The sequence below is a fragment of the Hyla sarda genome, chromosome 8 (assembly GCF_029499605.1).
Source record: "Hyla sarda isolate aHylSar1 chromosome 8, aHylSar1.hap1, whole genome shotgun sequence".
NCBI classification, from domain to species: Eukaryota; Metazoa; Chordata; class Amphibia; order Anura; family Hylidae; genus Hyla; species Hyla sarda.
The window spans coordinates 208,951,249-208,968,433 of NC_079196.1; the positions used below are offsets into that span (position 1 = coordinate 208,951,249).

Here is a 17,185-nt window from a genome sequence, read left to right on the forward strand (position 1 = left end):
AAGAAAACGAAAGAGGAGTCAAAGATGTGCTTCTCCAGCTGCGGAACTACAACTCCCAGCATGGTCTGAGAGCAGGGGAAAAAGTGTCCATGGGCTGTCTAGGCATGCTGGGAGTTGTAGTTTTGCAATCATTTCTGCATGAATATTATAGTTTTTTAATATCTGGGAAGATTAGAGAGTGTTGGTTTCTTGTATATTGTTGGTTTATCGACTTTTGCACGTTACTAGAGATGAGCGAACTTACAGTAAATTCGATTCGTCACAAACTTCTCGGCTCGGCGGTTGCTGACTTTTCCTGCATAAATTAGTTCAGCTTTCAGGTGCTCCCGTGGGCTGGAAAAGGTGGATACAGTCCTGGGAGACTCTTTCCTAGGACTGTATCTACCTTTTCCAGCCCACCGGAGCACCGGAAAGCTGAACTAATTTATGCAGGAAAAGTCAGCAACCGCCGAGCCGAGAAGTTCGTGACGAATCGAATTTACTGTAAGTTCGCTCATCTATACACGTTACCTATAGATTCTAACATTTGCCAAAATTCACCATATTACTATGAGCTATATCTAGTTTTACACAGGACTGCAAATAAGCCGCATGCAATGTTCCAGATGGCTACAGAGAGCTGTATCCAAGCACTGAATTCATACTGTGGGCTGGATTTTGCATGGATCCTGCATGGGATATGGCTTAGATGCGTATAATCGAATGGCCGGACTACAGTCTGCATCAGCATGACGGCTTACTCAGCCATGATAAGACCGAAATCCTCAGACATGCAACAAGATGACATTTATGTTCTCTGCCAAGTTCTTAGCTGGCAAGGAAATGCGTGGAATATGGCGGCATCTAGTGGTGAAAAGCAGATACTGCGACATAGCGGGGTCACGCTGAATGCAGACTGCCTCTGATCATTCATGAATACGCTAAGGCAGTGTTTCCCAACCAGGGTGCCTCCAACGGTCGCAAAACTACAACTCCCAGCATGCCAGGACAGCCTTCGGCTGGGAGTTGTAGTTTTGCAACACCTGGAGGCACCCTGGTTGGGCCAACATGTATAGCCTAAACATCTATACCAGTGTCTCCGAACCAGGGTGCCTCCAGATGTTGCAAAACTACAACTCCCAGCATGCCCGGACAGCCAAAGGCTGTCCGGGCATGCTGGGAGTTGTAATTTTGCAACACCTGGAGGCACCCTGATTGGGTTGGTTGAGCAACATGTTTAGCCTGAACATCTATACCAGTGTTTCCCAACCAGGGTGCCTCCAGAGGTTGCGAATCTACAGTAGTTGTAGTTTTGCAACAGCTGGAGGCACCCTGGTTGGGGAACACTGTGCTGAGGTGTGTTTCTGAGGTGTTTCCCCAACCTGTGGCTCTCATGCTGTTGCACAACTACAACTCCCAGTATGCCCGGACAGCTGAATTCTGTCAGGGAATGATGAGAGTCGTAGTTGTGCAACAGCTGGAAACACCATGGTTAAGAAACACTGCGCTAAGGAGTGTTAGCCAAACTGTGGCTCTCCAGCTGTTGCACAACTACAACTCCCAGTATGCCCGGACAGCTGAATTCTGTCAGGGCGTGATGGGAGTTGTAGTTGTGCAACAGCTGGAGACACAGTGGTTAAGAAACACTGCGCTAAGAAGTGTTAGCTAACCTGTGGATCTCCAGCTATTGCACAACTACACCTCCCAGCATGCCCTGACAGCTGAATTCTGTCAGGGCATGCTGGGAGCTGTAGTTGTGCAACAGCTGGAGATGCCATGGTTAAAGGGGTACTCTGGGGGAAAACATTTTTATTTTTTTTAAATCAACTGGCTCCAGAAAGTTAAACAGATTGGTGAATTACTTCTATTAAAAAAATCTTTACCCTTCCAGTACTTTTTAGCAGCTGTATGCTACAGAAGAAATTCTTTTCTTTTTGAATTATTTTTTTATCTTGACCACAGTGCTCTCTGCTGACACCTGATGTCCGTATCAGGAACTGTCCAGAGCAGGAGAAAATCCCCATAGCAAACCTATGCTGCTCTGGACAGTTCCTGACACGGACAGAGGGGTCAGCACTGTGGACAAGACAAAAAAGAAATACAAAAAGAAAAAAATTTTCTCTGTAGTACAGCTGCTAATAAGTACAGGAAGGATAAAGATTTTTTAATAGAAGTAATTTACAAATCTGTTTAACTTTCTGGCACCAGTACATTTAAAATAAAAATAAAAAAAAGTTTTCCATCGGAGTAACCCTTTAAGAAACACTGCGCTAAGGAGTGTTCGCTAACCTGTGGCTCTCCAGCTGTTGCACAACTACAACTCCCTGCATGCCCGAACAGCTGAATTTTGTCAGGGTGTAATGGGGGTTGCAGTTTTGCAACAGATGGAGAGCCACAGGTTGAGGAACACAACACTAAGGGAATCGAGACAAGTTACAGGAGCCCGTGGAGAAGACTGATGACTTCGTAATATTTGTTAGGCATTATTCACATGATGGTTTTGGCCACACGGGGTGGTATACGTTGGCAGCCTGTCAAAAAGGGAGGCCAGCATATAGCCACTTACTTTAGTGGGCTGAACATAGTAGCAACATTCAGTACATTAAAGGGGTACTCCGGTGGAAAACATTTTTTTTATTTTTTAAATCAACTGGTGCCAGAAAGAAAAACAGATTTGTAAATTAGTTCTATTACCCTTCCAGTACTTTTTAGCAGCTGTATGCTACAGAGGAAATTCTTCTCTTTTAAAATGTATTTTTTGTTTTTCCACAGTGCTCTCTGCTGACACCTGATGCCCGTATCAGGAACTGTCCAGAGCAGGAGAAAATCTCCATAGCAAACCTATGCTGCTCTGGACAGTTCCTGACACGGACAGAGGTGTCAGCAGAGAGCACTGTGGACAAGGCAAAAAAGAAATTCAAATAGAAAAGAATTTCCTCTGCAGCATACAGTTGCTAAAAAGTACTGGAAGGATTAAGATTTTTTTAATAGAAGTAATTTACAAATCTGTTTAACTTTCTGGCACCAGTTGATTTAAAAAAATAAAAATAAAATGTTTTCCACCGGAGTACCCCTTTAACCCACTGTACCCTGTTCCTTTGTGTCTGGCAGCAAAGCTTTGTAGTATCTGTTGCAGATGTTCTATGTATTTTCATTGGTTAACCTGCAGAGCGATATGGATATAACTGATCAGAGGTTCACATACTTTCGCAAATTGTGTGTATTTCCCATTTCCCCAAAAATAAATAAATACATTAAAACGGACTCACCCCACACTGTCAGCACCTCCTTGTTGATATCCGCTTTGATATTAATTCTTCCACGGCGTTCGGTGTGATCCGTCCCGCAGAGGCTCGGCACGTTCATTACACAGCGTTTGTGTACATTCATCATGCATGCTGGGAAAAAAACAAGAATACACGTGTATATAGTCAGTACAGCGCGGTACGGGCATCATGGAGGACAGGGCAGGGGCTGTGTATTTCTTAAAAAGAATAAAACAAGCTCTACATACATGGCTGGAAAATGTATTTAAAGAGGGGGAAAAAAACTATTTTTTTTTTAAATCAACTGGTGCCAGAAAGTTATAAAGAATTGTAAATTATTTGTATATAAAAAGCTTAATCCTTCCAGTACTTATCAGCTGCTGTATGCTCCAGAGGAAATTGTATAGTTCTTTTCCAGTCTGACCCCAGTGCTCTCTGCTGACACCTCTGTCTGTCTCAGGAACCTTCCCGAGCAGGAGAGGTTTGCTATGGGGGATTTGCTCCTACTCTGGACAGTTCCTGACATGGACAGAGGTGTCAGCAGAGAGCACTGTGGTCAGACAGAAAAGAACTACACAACTTCCTCTGTAGTATACAGCACCTGATAAGTACTGGAAGGATTAAGATTTTTATATAAGTAATTTACAAATCAGTTCAAAACCAAACGTCAGGCTAGGGGATACATTTTAAAGTAGTGGAGTACCCCCTCAAAGTAACCAGAGTTAGGGTCTATTCACACGTACAGTATTCTGCTGCAGATGTCTATGTAAACGGAATGACTGAACACAGCGTCAAATCCTGCATCATATATGCACAGAACACTGTACATGTGAATAGACCCTAATCAGCATTTTTATGGGATCGATCCACTCTGCTGACCAGTCTGTACTCCACCATAAGTAAAAAAAAAATTAAAAAAAAGTTATATATATATAAAATCTGGAAAAAATAATAAATTCTTACTTAGAACTGTGTTGTGATGTTCCTCTGTTATTCCTCCTGAAAATGTACAGAGGGTGTGACCCTAAAAATGTCAATTTAGTGCTGACTGTGCAGGACCTACCCCTTTGACAAGTAACATAGTATCATAGTTCATAAGGTTGAAAAAAAGCCCAGAGTCCATCAAGTTCAACCTATAACCCTAATGAGTCCCTACTGAGTTGATCCAGAGGAAGGTAAAAAACCCTCATACTAGAGGTAAAAATTCCTTCCCGACTCCAAATATGGCATCAGAATAAATCCCTGGATCAATGTTCTGTCCCTATAAATCTAATATCCATAACCTGTAATGTTATTATTCTCCAAAAATGCATCCAGACCCTTTTGAACTCTTTTTTTTTTTTACAGAGTTCCCCATGACCACCTCCTCCGGGAGAGAATTCCAGTCTCACTGCTCTTACAGTAAAGAACCCCCGTCTGTGCTGGTGTAGAAACCTTCTTTCCTCTAGACGTAGAGGATGCCCCCTTGTTATAGATACAGTCCTGGGTATAAATAGATCATGGGAGAGATCTCTGTACTGTCCCCTGATATATTTATACATAGTTATTAGGTCTCCCCTAAGTCTTCTTTTTTCTAAACTAAATAACCCTAATTCTGATAATCTTTCTGGGTACTGTAGTCCTCCCATTCCCCGTATTACTCTGGTTGCCCGTCTTTGAACCCTCTCCAGCTCCACTATATCTTTCTTGTACACTGGTTCCCAGTACTGTACACAGTATTCTATGTGTGGTCTGACCAGTACTGTACACAGTATTCTATGTGTGGTCTGACCAGTACTGTACACAGTATTCTATGTGTGGTCTGACCAGTACTGTACACAGTATTCCATGTGTGGTCTGACCAGTACTGTACACAGTATTCCATGTGTGGTCTGACCAGTACTGTACACAGTATTCCATGTGTGGTCTGACCAGTACTGTACACAGTATTCCATGTGTGGTCTGACCAGTACTGTACACAGTATTCCATGTGTGGTCTGACCAGTACTGTACACAGTATTCCATGTGTGGTCTGACCAGTACTGTACACAGTATTCCATGTGTGGTCTGACCAGTACTGTACACAGTATTCCATGTGTGGTCTGACCAGTACTGTACACAGTATTCTACGTGTGATCTGACCAGTACTGTACACAGTATTCTACGTGTGGTCTGACCAGTACTGTACACAGTATTCTACGTGTGGTCTGACCAGTACTGTACACAGTATTCCACGTGTGGTCTGACCAGTACTGTACACAGTATTCCACGTGTGGTCTGACCAGTACTGTACACAGTATTCCACGTGTGGTCTGACCAGTACTGTACACAGTATTCCACGTGTGGTCTGACCAGTACAGTACACAGTATTCCATGTGTGGTCTGACCAGTACTGTACACAGTATTCCATGTGTGGTCTGACCAGTACTGTACACAGTATTCTATGTGTGGTCTGACCAGTACTGTACACAGTATTCTATGTGTGGTCTGACCAGTTCTGTACACAGTATTCTATGTGTGGTCTGACCAGTTCTGTACACAATATTCTATGTGTGGTCTGACCAGTACTGTACACAGTATTCTATGTGTGGTCTGACCAGTACTGTACACAGTATTCTATGTGTGGTCTGACCAGTACTGTACACAGTATTCTATGTGTGGTCTGACCAGTACTGTACACAGTATTCTATGTGTGGTCTGACCAGTACTGTACACAGTATTCTATGTGTGGTCTGACCAGTACTGTACACAGTATTCTATGTGTGGTCTGACCAGTACTGTACACAGTATTCTATGTGTGGTCTGACCAGTACTGTACACAGTATTCTATGTGTGGTCTGACCAGTACTGTACACAGTATTCTACGTGTGGTCTGACCAGTACTGTACACAGTATTCCACGTGTGGTCTGACCAGTACTGTACACAGTATTCCACGTGTGGTCTGACCAGTACTGTACACAGTATTCCACGTGTGGTCTGACCAGTACTGTACACAGTATTCCACGTGTGGTCTGACCAGTACTGTACACAGTATTCCATGTGTGGTCTGACCAGTACAGTACACAGTATTCCATGTGTGGTCTGACCAGTACTGTACACAGTATTCCATGTGTGGTCTGACCAGTACTGTACACAGTATTCTATGTGTGGTCTGACCAGTACTGTACACAGTATTCTATGTGTGGTCTGACCAGTTCTGTACACAGTATTCTATGTGTGGTCTGACCAGTTCTGTACACAATATTCTATGTGTGGTCTGACCAGTACTGTACACAGTATTCTATGTGTGGTCTGACCAGTACTGTACACAGTATTCTATGTGTGGTCTGACCAGTACTGTACACAGTATTCTATGTGTGGTCTGACCAGTACTGTACACAGTATTCTATGTGTGGTCTGACCAGTACTGTACACAGTATTCTATGTGTGGTCTGACCAGTACTGTACACAGTATTCTATGTGTGGTCTGACCAGTACTGTACACAGTATTCTATGTGTGGTCTGACCAGTACTGTACACAGTATTCTATGTGTGGTCTGACCAGTACTGTACACAGTATTCTATGTGTGGTCTGACCAGTACTATACACAGTATTCTAAGTGTGGTCTGACTAGTGATTTGTACAGCGGTAGAATTATTTCCTTGTTGTGGGCATCTATGCCCCTATTGATGCACCCCATGATTTTATTTGCCTTGGCAGCAGCTGCCCTACACTGGTCACTACAGCTAAGTTTACTATTAACTAAGACTCCTAAGTCCTTTTTCATGTCAGTCGTCCCAAGTGTTCTCCCATTTAATACATAATCTAAGCCCGGATTTTTCCTCCCCATGTGCATTACCTTACATTTATCAGTGTTGGACCTCATCTGCCACTTCCTAGCCCAAACCTCCAACCTATTCAGATCCATTTGTAGAAGTGCACTGTCCTCTATATTGTTATCTACTATACACAGTGCACTGTCCTCTATTGTGTTATCTACTATACACAGTGCACTGTCCTCTATAGTGTTTACCGCTTTACAGAGTTTAGTATCATCTGCAAAGATTGCTACTTTACTATTCAACCCCTCTACAAGGTCATTAATGAATATATTAAATAGAGCAGGACCCAAGACTGACCCCTGTGGTACCCCACTAGTAACAGGGGAAATTATAAACACCCAGTTGTCTATTTATTCATAAATTACCAGTAGGAATAACAGAGGAACAGCACAACACTGTAAGAAAAGATACTCCAGATTTGTTACTTCATGAGGAAGTATTTAATAAACCAGACAGGTCAAGGTCAGCTAGCACCCCCCAAAATGAGTTAATCGATGGCACCCTGCTGTTCTCTGCTCTGCCTGTCTTACACACACAGGACAATGCTGGGACACACACACACACCTCTATGCATTTTAGTAATTCTCAGTCTCTATATACCAGGTCTCTGTCTTATCATAAACCCAGCACCTGCTGTAGGGGTCATAAACACCACAGGCTGCACAGCTGTCTATGAGAGGAGGCGGCTCTGCTGTGCAGGGATCCCCAGCCGACCCTACTCACCTGAATGAAGCTGTGCTGCAGGGCCTGCTGTGCAGAGAAAGGCGGCAAAGGGTCACAGTGATGAATCGAGTGCCGCACTGCCTACATTTTTAGGATCAGGTCTGGGTCCCTAAGCTTGGACTCTTACTGATCAAAAACAGATGGCATATCTTGCATTTGTCCTTTAAACAAAAGTACTTAAGGCCTTTTTATTTTATTTAATTTATTTTTTTTGCATTTATTGTGCATCATATGCTATTATTAGACAATAATGTAGAGTTTTTTGTGTATTCCTTGTGCTCACCTGTTTTAGCTGATGTGGCAGGCATGAGTTTGCCTCCATACTGGATGCAATTCCATTATTGGTATAGGGGGACATTAATCATTGCATTCAGAGCCGTTTTGTTGTTTATATTTGGCGCAGTTTAGGCGAAGTGGGGTTTTCTTGCGACTTTTCCAATAGACATTCTTCACAATGTTGACTTGCAGTAAACCATTTATCCATTTCCCCATCACAGTGGTCATGAATCAACTGCAACTTTTTTTTTTTTTTTTTTAAGAAAAGTCGCAAATTTATGCACAAACACTTCCAAAAAGTTGCAAAAATACACCGGCCCTGGCCTGGCTCCGCTTTTCGTGTATGTGTAGAAAATTTTTGTGCAGCAGGATAAAAAAAAAAACGCCAAATTTTGTGCAACTAACAAACCAGAGAAAATCCAGGAAATGTTTATCTGCACAAAATTTGGTGCACCTACACACAAGCAGCATACAAAAGAAAAAAAAAGTGTAAAAAAAAATGCCTCGCCTACACCTACAATGATAAATGTCCACCATAGTTTGTAATGCTGCCTAAATTTCTCATAATTCATATAAATCCTTTGGCTTTGCAAAGAGAGAGGGGGATAGAGTCTCATCACTGCACCTGGTCACCTAAATAGGCTTTTTGTGCTGGAAAATTTTGACTCACAAGTGGGTTGGGATCAGTTCACATTTTGTGCAGTTTTAATGTGTTTTCTTATTTGAGGTGTTTTTAGAGAAATATTGTCCCGAGGTTAAAGTGATTTGACCTATAATCCCAACTGAGGTTTTTTTTATAAAAAGATTGAGGTTTTTGAGCTGTTGTGTTTGCATGTAGGATTTGTTACTGCGTTTTTTTTACACGTTTTTACTGAATTTTTTGCATCGATTTTCCAAAATCACAGAAAAAATTACACATTTTTACTGCGATTTGCAACATTGCACTAAAACAGCACAATTTTGCAGCGACTTTCCAAAACAAAAACAAAAAAATAAAATAAAAACGAAAAAATACAGGTACATAGAGATTTGCCAAATCCAACCAAATTCCTTCTATATTTTTAGTCTTTAGTTAAGTTTTTTTTTAATGTTTTCCAAGTATTTTGATTGCCCCAGTGAAGCCTAGAATTGAACTCTGAGGCAGTGTTTTCCAGCCAGGGGGCCTCCAGCTGTTGCAAAACTACAACTTCCAGCATGCCCGGACAGCCTTTGGCTGTCCGGGCATGCTGGGAGTTGTAGTTTTGCAACAGCTGGAGGCACCCTGGTTGGGAAACACTGCTCTGAGGTCTCCTAGGACTGTGTCATAAGAAATGTGTAATAAACCTTTTTCAAGACTAAAAAATTAAAAAATAAAAATTATTGACATCCAATTTATTCAATTTGGAGAATACTCTCTATTGGGGACATTACAGGTGCATGGTATCCTTAGTGGATAAAAGATGTTGAGACCTTAAAGGGGTATTCCAGGCAAAAACTTTTTTTTATATATCAACTGGCTCCGGAAAGTTAAACAGATTTGTAAATTATTTCTATTAAAAAATGTTAATCCTTCCAATAGTTATTAGCTTCTGAAGTTGAGTAGCTGTTTTCTGTCTAACTGCTTTCTGATGACTCATGTCCCGGGAGCTGTCCAGCTCCTATGGGGATATTCTCCCATCATGCACAGCTCCCGTGACGTGACATCCTCATTGAGCAGTTAGACAGAAAACTTCAGAAGCTAATAACTATTGGAAGGATTAAGATTTTTTTTATAAAAGTAATTTAAAAATCTGTTTAACTTTCCGGAGCCAGTTGATATATAAAAAAAAAGTTTTTGCCTGGAATACCCCTTTAAATCAACTGGTGCCAGAACGTTAAACAGATTTGTAAATTACTTCTATTTAAAAGCTTAACCCTTCCAGTACTTATCAGCTGCTGTATGCTCTACAGGAAGTTATTTTCTTTTCAAATTTATTTCTGACCACAGTGCTCTCTGCTGACACCTCTGTCTGTCTCAGGAACTGCCCAGAGTAGCAGCAAACCCCCATAGCAAACCTCTCCTGCTCTGGACAGTTCCTGAGACAGACAGAGGTGTCAGCAGAGAGAATAAAACAAAACAACTTCCTGTGGATCAAACAGCAGCTGATAAGTACTGGAAGGGTTAACATTTTTTTAAATAGAAGTCATTTACAAATCTGTTTATTTTCTGGCATCAGTTAATAAAAAAAAAAAAAATAAACGCTTTTCACCGAAGTCCCCCTTTAAAAGGGCCCCCACAGCTGAATTCAGCCCGTCAGATAAGTCAGAAAAAGTACTGCTTGTCATTCCAGAATTGACCAGCAGAGGGCTCTGTGCACTAACATACTGAGGATCGCTGCTGCCTGCCAAGGTCATAATTCGCATACGGCTGCGCAGGCGACGACTCCATCTGCACATTTCTCTGTCTGTGAATTTTACAATCATGTGAACTAAGGAGATAACAAAAAAAACGTGCAAAAACAATATTGAAAAGCTGCATGGCCGCCAAATAAAACTAATCAACTCTGCACTTTTAATTGAATGATTAAGCATATGAGATATAGCCGTAACAAGCCTGTCAGGGGGCAAGCAGGGAATAGAAAGGGGCACCAAGCAGCAATGCTGATGTGAACAGAGCCTAACATCAGGGCTTGACACATTTTTTTGGAATCTAGGAGCCAGCAAGAAAGAAAAAAAACATTTTTTTCAGTTTTTTTTTTTTTAAAGATGTAGGTGTTTAAAGGGTTACTCTGCTGCTTAGTGTTCGGAACAAACCGTTCCGAACGCTGGAGCCAGGAGCTTGTGACGTCATAGCCCCGCCCCCTCATGACATCACGTCCCGCCCCCTCAATGCAAGTCTATGGGAGGGGGCGTGACAGCCGTCACGCCCCCTCCCATAGACTTGCATTGAGGGGGCAGGACATGACATCATGAGGGGGCGGGGCTATGACATCACAAGCTCCCGACTCCAGTGTTCGGAATGGTTTGTTCCGAACACTATGCAGCGGAGTACCCCTTTAAACTTGCTTATTTTCACTATTTTTACTGCTATATTTTGCAAAGCTAGTATAACGAGAACACTTACCCACTTATGCCAAGTAATAATTTTATTTACACACATTATATATATATATATATATATATATATATATATATATATATATATATATTTAATAGAAAACATCCTAGACCAGTATTAGGTAGTGGTCAGAGACATCGTAACGACAGCATGGGCCTTTAGGGGTTAATTGTTGCTGAATATATATAGAAAAATCTAGTTATTAAATAAAAAGAAAAAGAACATTTTAATTTATTTTCTTCAAAAATATAAAAGGTATTAAGGCCTCAAGGAACAGTTGGCAAAATAATGGTAATAAATGTTAAATATGGCTAGAGATGTGGCTGGTTTTACGATACGTCTTTTATTTAAAGGGGTTATCCAGGAAAAAACTTTTTTATATATATATATATCAACTGGCTCCAGAAAGTTAAACAGATTTGTAAATTACTTCTATTAAGAAATCTTAATCCTTTCAGTACTTATGAGCTTCTGAAGTGTAGGTTGTTCTTTTCTGTCTTAGAAATCTCTGACGACACGTGTCTCGGGAACCGCCCAGTTTAGAAGAGGTTTGCTATGGGGATTTGCTTCAAAACTGGGCGGTTCCCGAGACACGTGTCATGAGAGAGCACTTAGACAGAAAAGAACAACCTTAACTTCAGCAGCTCATAAGTACTGAAAGGATTAAGATTTTTTAAATAGAAGTAATTTACAAATCTGTTTAACTTTCTGGAGCCAGTTGATATATATAAAAATTTTTTTTCCTGGATAACCCCTTTAATAGATCAATACAGTGTGGAGCTGTACCCTGAGCAGGGCCCTTGCTGCAGGGTCAGCACATGTATAAAGTATCATATAAAATAATATAAAATATTATAAGGCAGGTTTAAAATCCATAGGTTAGTATTAGTGGCTAAGACTTCTGCCACCTGTGATAATATAGGAAATGTCCTTTGTTTCAATGTTCAGCGCTGGTATCGGTATTAAAAAGGTTATTATTGCCGCATTGGGGTGTCTGAGAGTATCAGTTCATAATGCGAATCCATAAATACGATGGAAGTACAAAAAGAGAAAGTACAGTCTACTCGCAGGGCGGCACGGGTATAGTACCTGCGGTCCGGGGACGGTGCGCAAATATGCAGTTGCGGGATGGAAGCTAGCAGGAGGTGGTGAGACTTGCCTGTGAAGGGTGAGCCAACTTCTGGATGGCATGGAGCGGCGTCCGGCTCGATGGAGATAGGTCCAGGTAATGGATGCGATTGATGCGCTCCAGGCAATGGATGCGATTGATGCGCTCCAGGCAATGGATGCGATTGATGCGCTCCAGGCAATGGATGCGATTGATGCGCTCCAGGCAATGGATGCGATTGATGCGCTCCAGGCAATGGATGCGATTGATGCGCTCCAGGCAATGGATGCGATTGATGCGCTCCAGGCAATGGATGCCATTGATGCGCTCCAGGCAATGGATGCGATTGATGCGCTCCAGGCAATGGATGCGATTGATGCGCTCCAGGCAATGGATGCGATTGATGCGCTCCAGGCAATGGATGCCATTGATGCGCTCCAGGCAATGGATGCGATTGATGCGCTCCAGGCAATGGATGCCATTGATGCGCTCCAGGCAATGGATGCGATTGATGCGCTCCAGGTGGTACACTGAATAGGAGGTTGCAGTGCTTGCAAGGAGTGTACGTGAGTGATGTTTTTCGGTGGCAGAGGGGGGGGGGGTTCCCCCTTTATCAATAGCTAAGGAACAATTAAATGTTTCTTTTTTTTTTTCATAGTGTTTCTTTTTAGTCAACTTTTATAGGCCTGGTCTTTACAGATGCAGTGATTATATATATATATATATATATATATATATATATATATATATGAAATTATATTTCACTTCTGACCATGGGTCAATAAACACGTTTGTTTATCTACTTTTGGAGAGCTGCAGAACCTCGGACTGATTATACCTGCTCGCACCCGACCCCTCTCATTCAATTTATATTATTTGGTTGTGCTGCTTCTACTGTTGGATTGTGTATATATATATATCCAAAAGTTTGGACACCTTCTCATTCAAAGAGTTTTCTTTATTTCCATGACTGAAAATTGTAGATTCACACTGAAGGCATCAAAACTATGAATTAACACGTGGAATTATAGACATAACAAAAAAGTGTGAAAATCTGTCATATTCTAGGTTCTAGCCGCCTTTTGCTTTGATTACTGCTTTGCACACTCTTGGCATTCTCTTGATGAGCTTCCAGAGGTAGTCACCTGAAATGGTCTTCCAACAGTCTTGAAGGAGTTCCCATGATGCTTAGCACTTGTTGGCCCTTTTTGCCTTCACTCTGCGGTCCAGCTCACCCCAAACCATCTCGATTGGGTTCAGGTCCGGTGACTGTGGAGGCCAGGTCATCTGGCAGCGCAGCACCCCATCACTCTCCTTCTTGGTCAAATAGCCCTTACACAGCCTGGAGGTGTTTGGGGTCATTGTCCTGTTGAAAAATAAATGATGGTCCAACTAAACTTAAACCGGATGGAACAGCAGCCGCTGCAAGATGCTGTGGTAGCCATGCTGGTTCAGTATGCCTTCAATTCTGAATAAATCCCCAACAGTGTCAGCAAAGCCCCCCCCCCCCACACACCATCACACCTCCTCCTCCACACCAGCACACCTCCTCCTCCACACCATCACACCTCCTCCACACCAGCACACCTCCTCCTCCACACCAGCACACCTCCTCCTCCACACCATCACACCTTCTCCTCCACACCATCACACCTCCTCCTCCACACCATCACACCTCCTCCTCCACACCATCACACCTCCTCCTCCACACCAGCACACCTCCTCCTCCACACCAGCACACCTCCTCCTCCACACCATCACACCTCCTCCCCAGCACCATCACACCTCCTCCCCAGCACCATCACACCTCCTCCCCCACACCATCACACCTCCTCCCCCACACCATCACACCTCCTCCCCCACACCAGCACACCTCCTCCCCCACACCAGCACACCTCCTCCCCCCACACCATCACACCTCCTCCTCCACACCACCACACCTCCTCCCCCCACACCATCACACCTCCTCCATGCTTCACGGTGGGAACCAGGCATGTAGAGTCCATCCGTTCACCTTTTCTGCATCTCACAAAGACCCGGTGGTTGGAGCCAAAGATCTCAAATTTGGACTCATCAGACCAAAGCCCAGATTTCCACTGGTCTAATGTCCATTCCTTGTGTTCTTTAGCCCAAACAAGTCTCTTCTGCTTGTTGCCTGTCCTTAGCAGTGGTTTCCTAGCAGATATTCTTCCATGAAGGCCTCACACAGTCTCCTCTGTTGTTCTAGAGATGTGTCTGTTCTAGAACTCTGTGTGGCATTGACCTGGTCTCTAATCTGAGCTGCTGTTAACCTGCGATTTCTGAGATTTCTGGTGACTCGGATGAACTTATCCTCCGCAGCAGAGGTGACTCTTGGTCGTCCTTTCCTGGGGCGCTCCGCATGTCAGCCAGTTTCTTTGTAGCTCTTGATGGTTTTTGTGACTGCACTTGGTGACACTTTCCTAGAATATGACAGATTTTCACACTTTTTTGTTATGTCTATAATTCCACGTGTGTTAATTCATAGTTTTGATGCCTTCAGTGTGAATCTACAATTTTCATAGTCATGAAAATAAAGAAAACTCTGAATGAGAAGGTGTGTCCAAACTTTTGGTCTGTACTGTATATATCTATATAAATAAATATAAATAATATATATATATATCTGCATTTTCTGCTGTGGATACTATCAGGTCCTGGAACTTGGTTTAGCCTGCACCATGCACCTTGCTTTATCCTGAATGCGCCACTACTTTTCTGATATATATAGAGAAAAAAATGAAGGAGGGAGCAGCACATTAATAGCCTCAGTCACAAGCCTTTAAAATATCCACACAAAAAAATAGTAACAGCAGCAGCACATCCATAAGACAAAAGTGTAGGTTTATTCAGCACAAAATGCCACAGCGACGTTTCAGCCCTCTCTCACAAGAGCGACGGATGAAACATTGCTCTGGCATTTTGTGCTGAATAAAGCTACACTTTTGTCTTATGGATGTGCTGCTGCTGTTACTATTTTCGTGTGGATATCTATCTGTATATTTTACACACACACACACACATATATATATATATATATATATATATATATATACACATATACATATATATATATATATATATATATATATATATATATATATATGTATGAGGGGAATATGCTTGGCTCCTGTTAAGGAATATAAAAAGCTGATCGGGATTTATGCCAAGCCAGACTACTCCCCAAAAGGGAAGTTTCTACCCATCTGCAGACAGCTGTTTCGGCGTGTTTGCCCCTCGTCAGTACAGAGCAGGGTGATCTGGCTTGGCTGTGGTGAGAGGCCTGAGGCTTTAAAAGGGGTCAGTACTTTCCTCAGGGAGAGGACACCTCTTCAGGCTGGCATTTATCATTGTTCGTGTACTGTAGATTTTTTTTTTACACTGTTTTTCCCCCGGGCTTTTCACGTGGTTGTGCAAATTTATCAAAAAAAAGCACACGCTTACTGATGAATTTGGCGCAGTCAGGTACTTCCACACAAACCGCTACCTCACACCTTTCTGATACACACTTCAGTGTGCATTGTCTGACCAGCTTCTGAGTTAGTGAAGGTTAGTGAGAGTAGTGAGAGTAGTGATGGAGTCCTCCACTAAACAAACAAAACGCACAAATATTTATTAACACTATATATATATATATATATATATATATATATATATATATATATATATTTATTTTTATTTTTTATTTTTTTTTCTCCTTTCCACACTATAAATTATTTTTTTAGGGGAAAAAAAAAAAAAAATATATTTATAGATAATAAAATAAATAATAATAATAATAATAATAATAAATATTAATAATAAATTAATACTTTATTATATATTTTTTTTTAAATCCTCAAAAAATGATTTATACAATTTTAATATTTGTGTGTTTTGTTTAGTTTCCTTTACACTAATTGTGTTTATTTTTACTTTATTGTCCCAAGTTAATTGTCCCTTTATTGCCTTCGGATGTGAGGACATGCTGGGAAGCTGGAGAGTCATTGGTCAGGGTGTACGAGTGTCACAAAAACGTTAACAAGGATCATAGGTGCACATTGACAGCGACACATCAGACGCAGTCTTACTTTCACACTTCATCCCTTGGTGAATGAGGCCGTAGAGCAGCGAGCCGCAGTGGTCGCAGAACGTCGGGCTGGAATACGTGTGGATCTTAAACTTGTGCTTACTTCTGGGGTCCTGGATAGAGGAGAGAGAACACAGTCACTGCAGGGGTTATAATGGTCACTCTTAGTCCTCCATTATCTACTGAAAGTTCCTAAAGGGAACCTGTCACCTTTAATATGTCATCCAATCTACAGACCTCAGGTTATAGAGCAGGAGGAGCTGAGCAGATTGATATATATAGTTTTATGGGGCAAAAAAAAAAAAATCAATGTCACTTGTAGTTTGTTAATCTAATACTCTGCTCATTCTGGGCTTAGGAGTCCAGTGGGCGGTCCTTCTCAGTGATTGACAGACTTTCCTGTATAAGTATATATACAGAAATAACTGTCAGTCCCTAATTAGGACCGCCTACTAGATTCCTAAACCCTAAATGGGGGTTCCATGAATAGACGACATGTTCAACCACATTTTCCAACAAAACTATATACAGTGTCTTGCATAAGTTTTCACCCCCTTGGATATTTTTTGCTCTTTTTTGCTACTGTGCATAGGTGGTATCTACCTCCATATGGTGAATGTATGTGGAAATATTGGTCTTTTGTATAGTCTGTTTTATTCACTAACAATATAGCTGTATTAGTCAGTGGTAATTGTAGCGGTGGTCATGGTGTGGCGGTATTATTTGTCCCTTACTGGTAACACACAAAACTAGCACTAGCATTTTGTTTGGAGATGCTGACCATTTTAGTTTTTTTTATACTGGTAATACTGGTACGTATTATTGGTCTCAGATTTGGTCAGTAACAGTATGTGGTAATATGTTTGGT

At 41.8% G+C, this 17,185-nt stretch overlaps 1 protein-coding gene across 2 annotated transcripts in view; it reads right to left on the reverse strand.

Moving 5' to 3' along the window:
- PRKCB (protein kinase C beta) overlaps window positions 1–17,185 on the reverse strand; it is a 262,417-nt gene that overhangs the window by 85,290 nt on the left and 159,942 nt on the right. For both annotated transcript variants that reach the window (XM_056536493.1, XM_056536492.1), the window contains exons 4-5: window positions 16,319–16,430; window positions 3,249–3,377 (exon numbers count right to left, since the gene is read on the reverse strand). In XM_056536493.1, coding sequence (XP_056392468.1) covers window positions 3,249–3,377; window positions 16,319–16,430 — 241 coding nt within the window. The remainder of the gene's footprint in view (window positions 1–3,248; window positions 3,378–16,318; window positions 16,431–17,185) is intronic.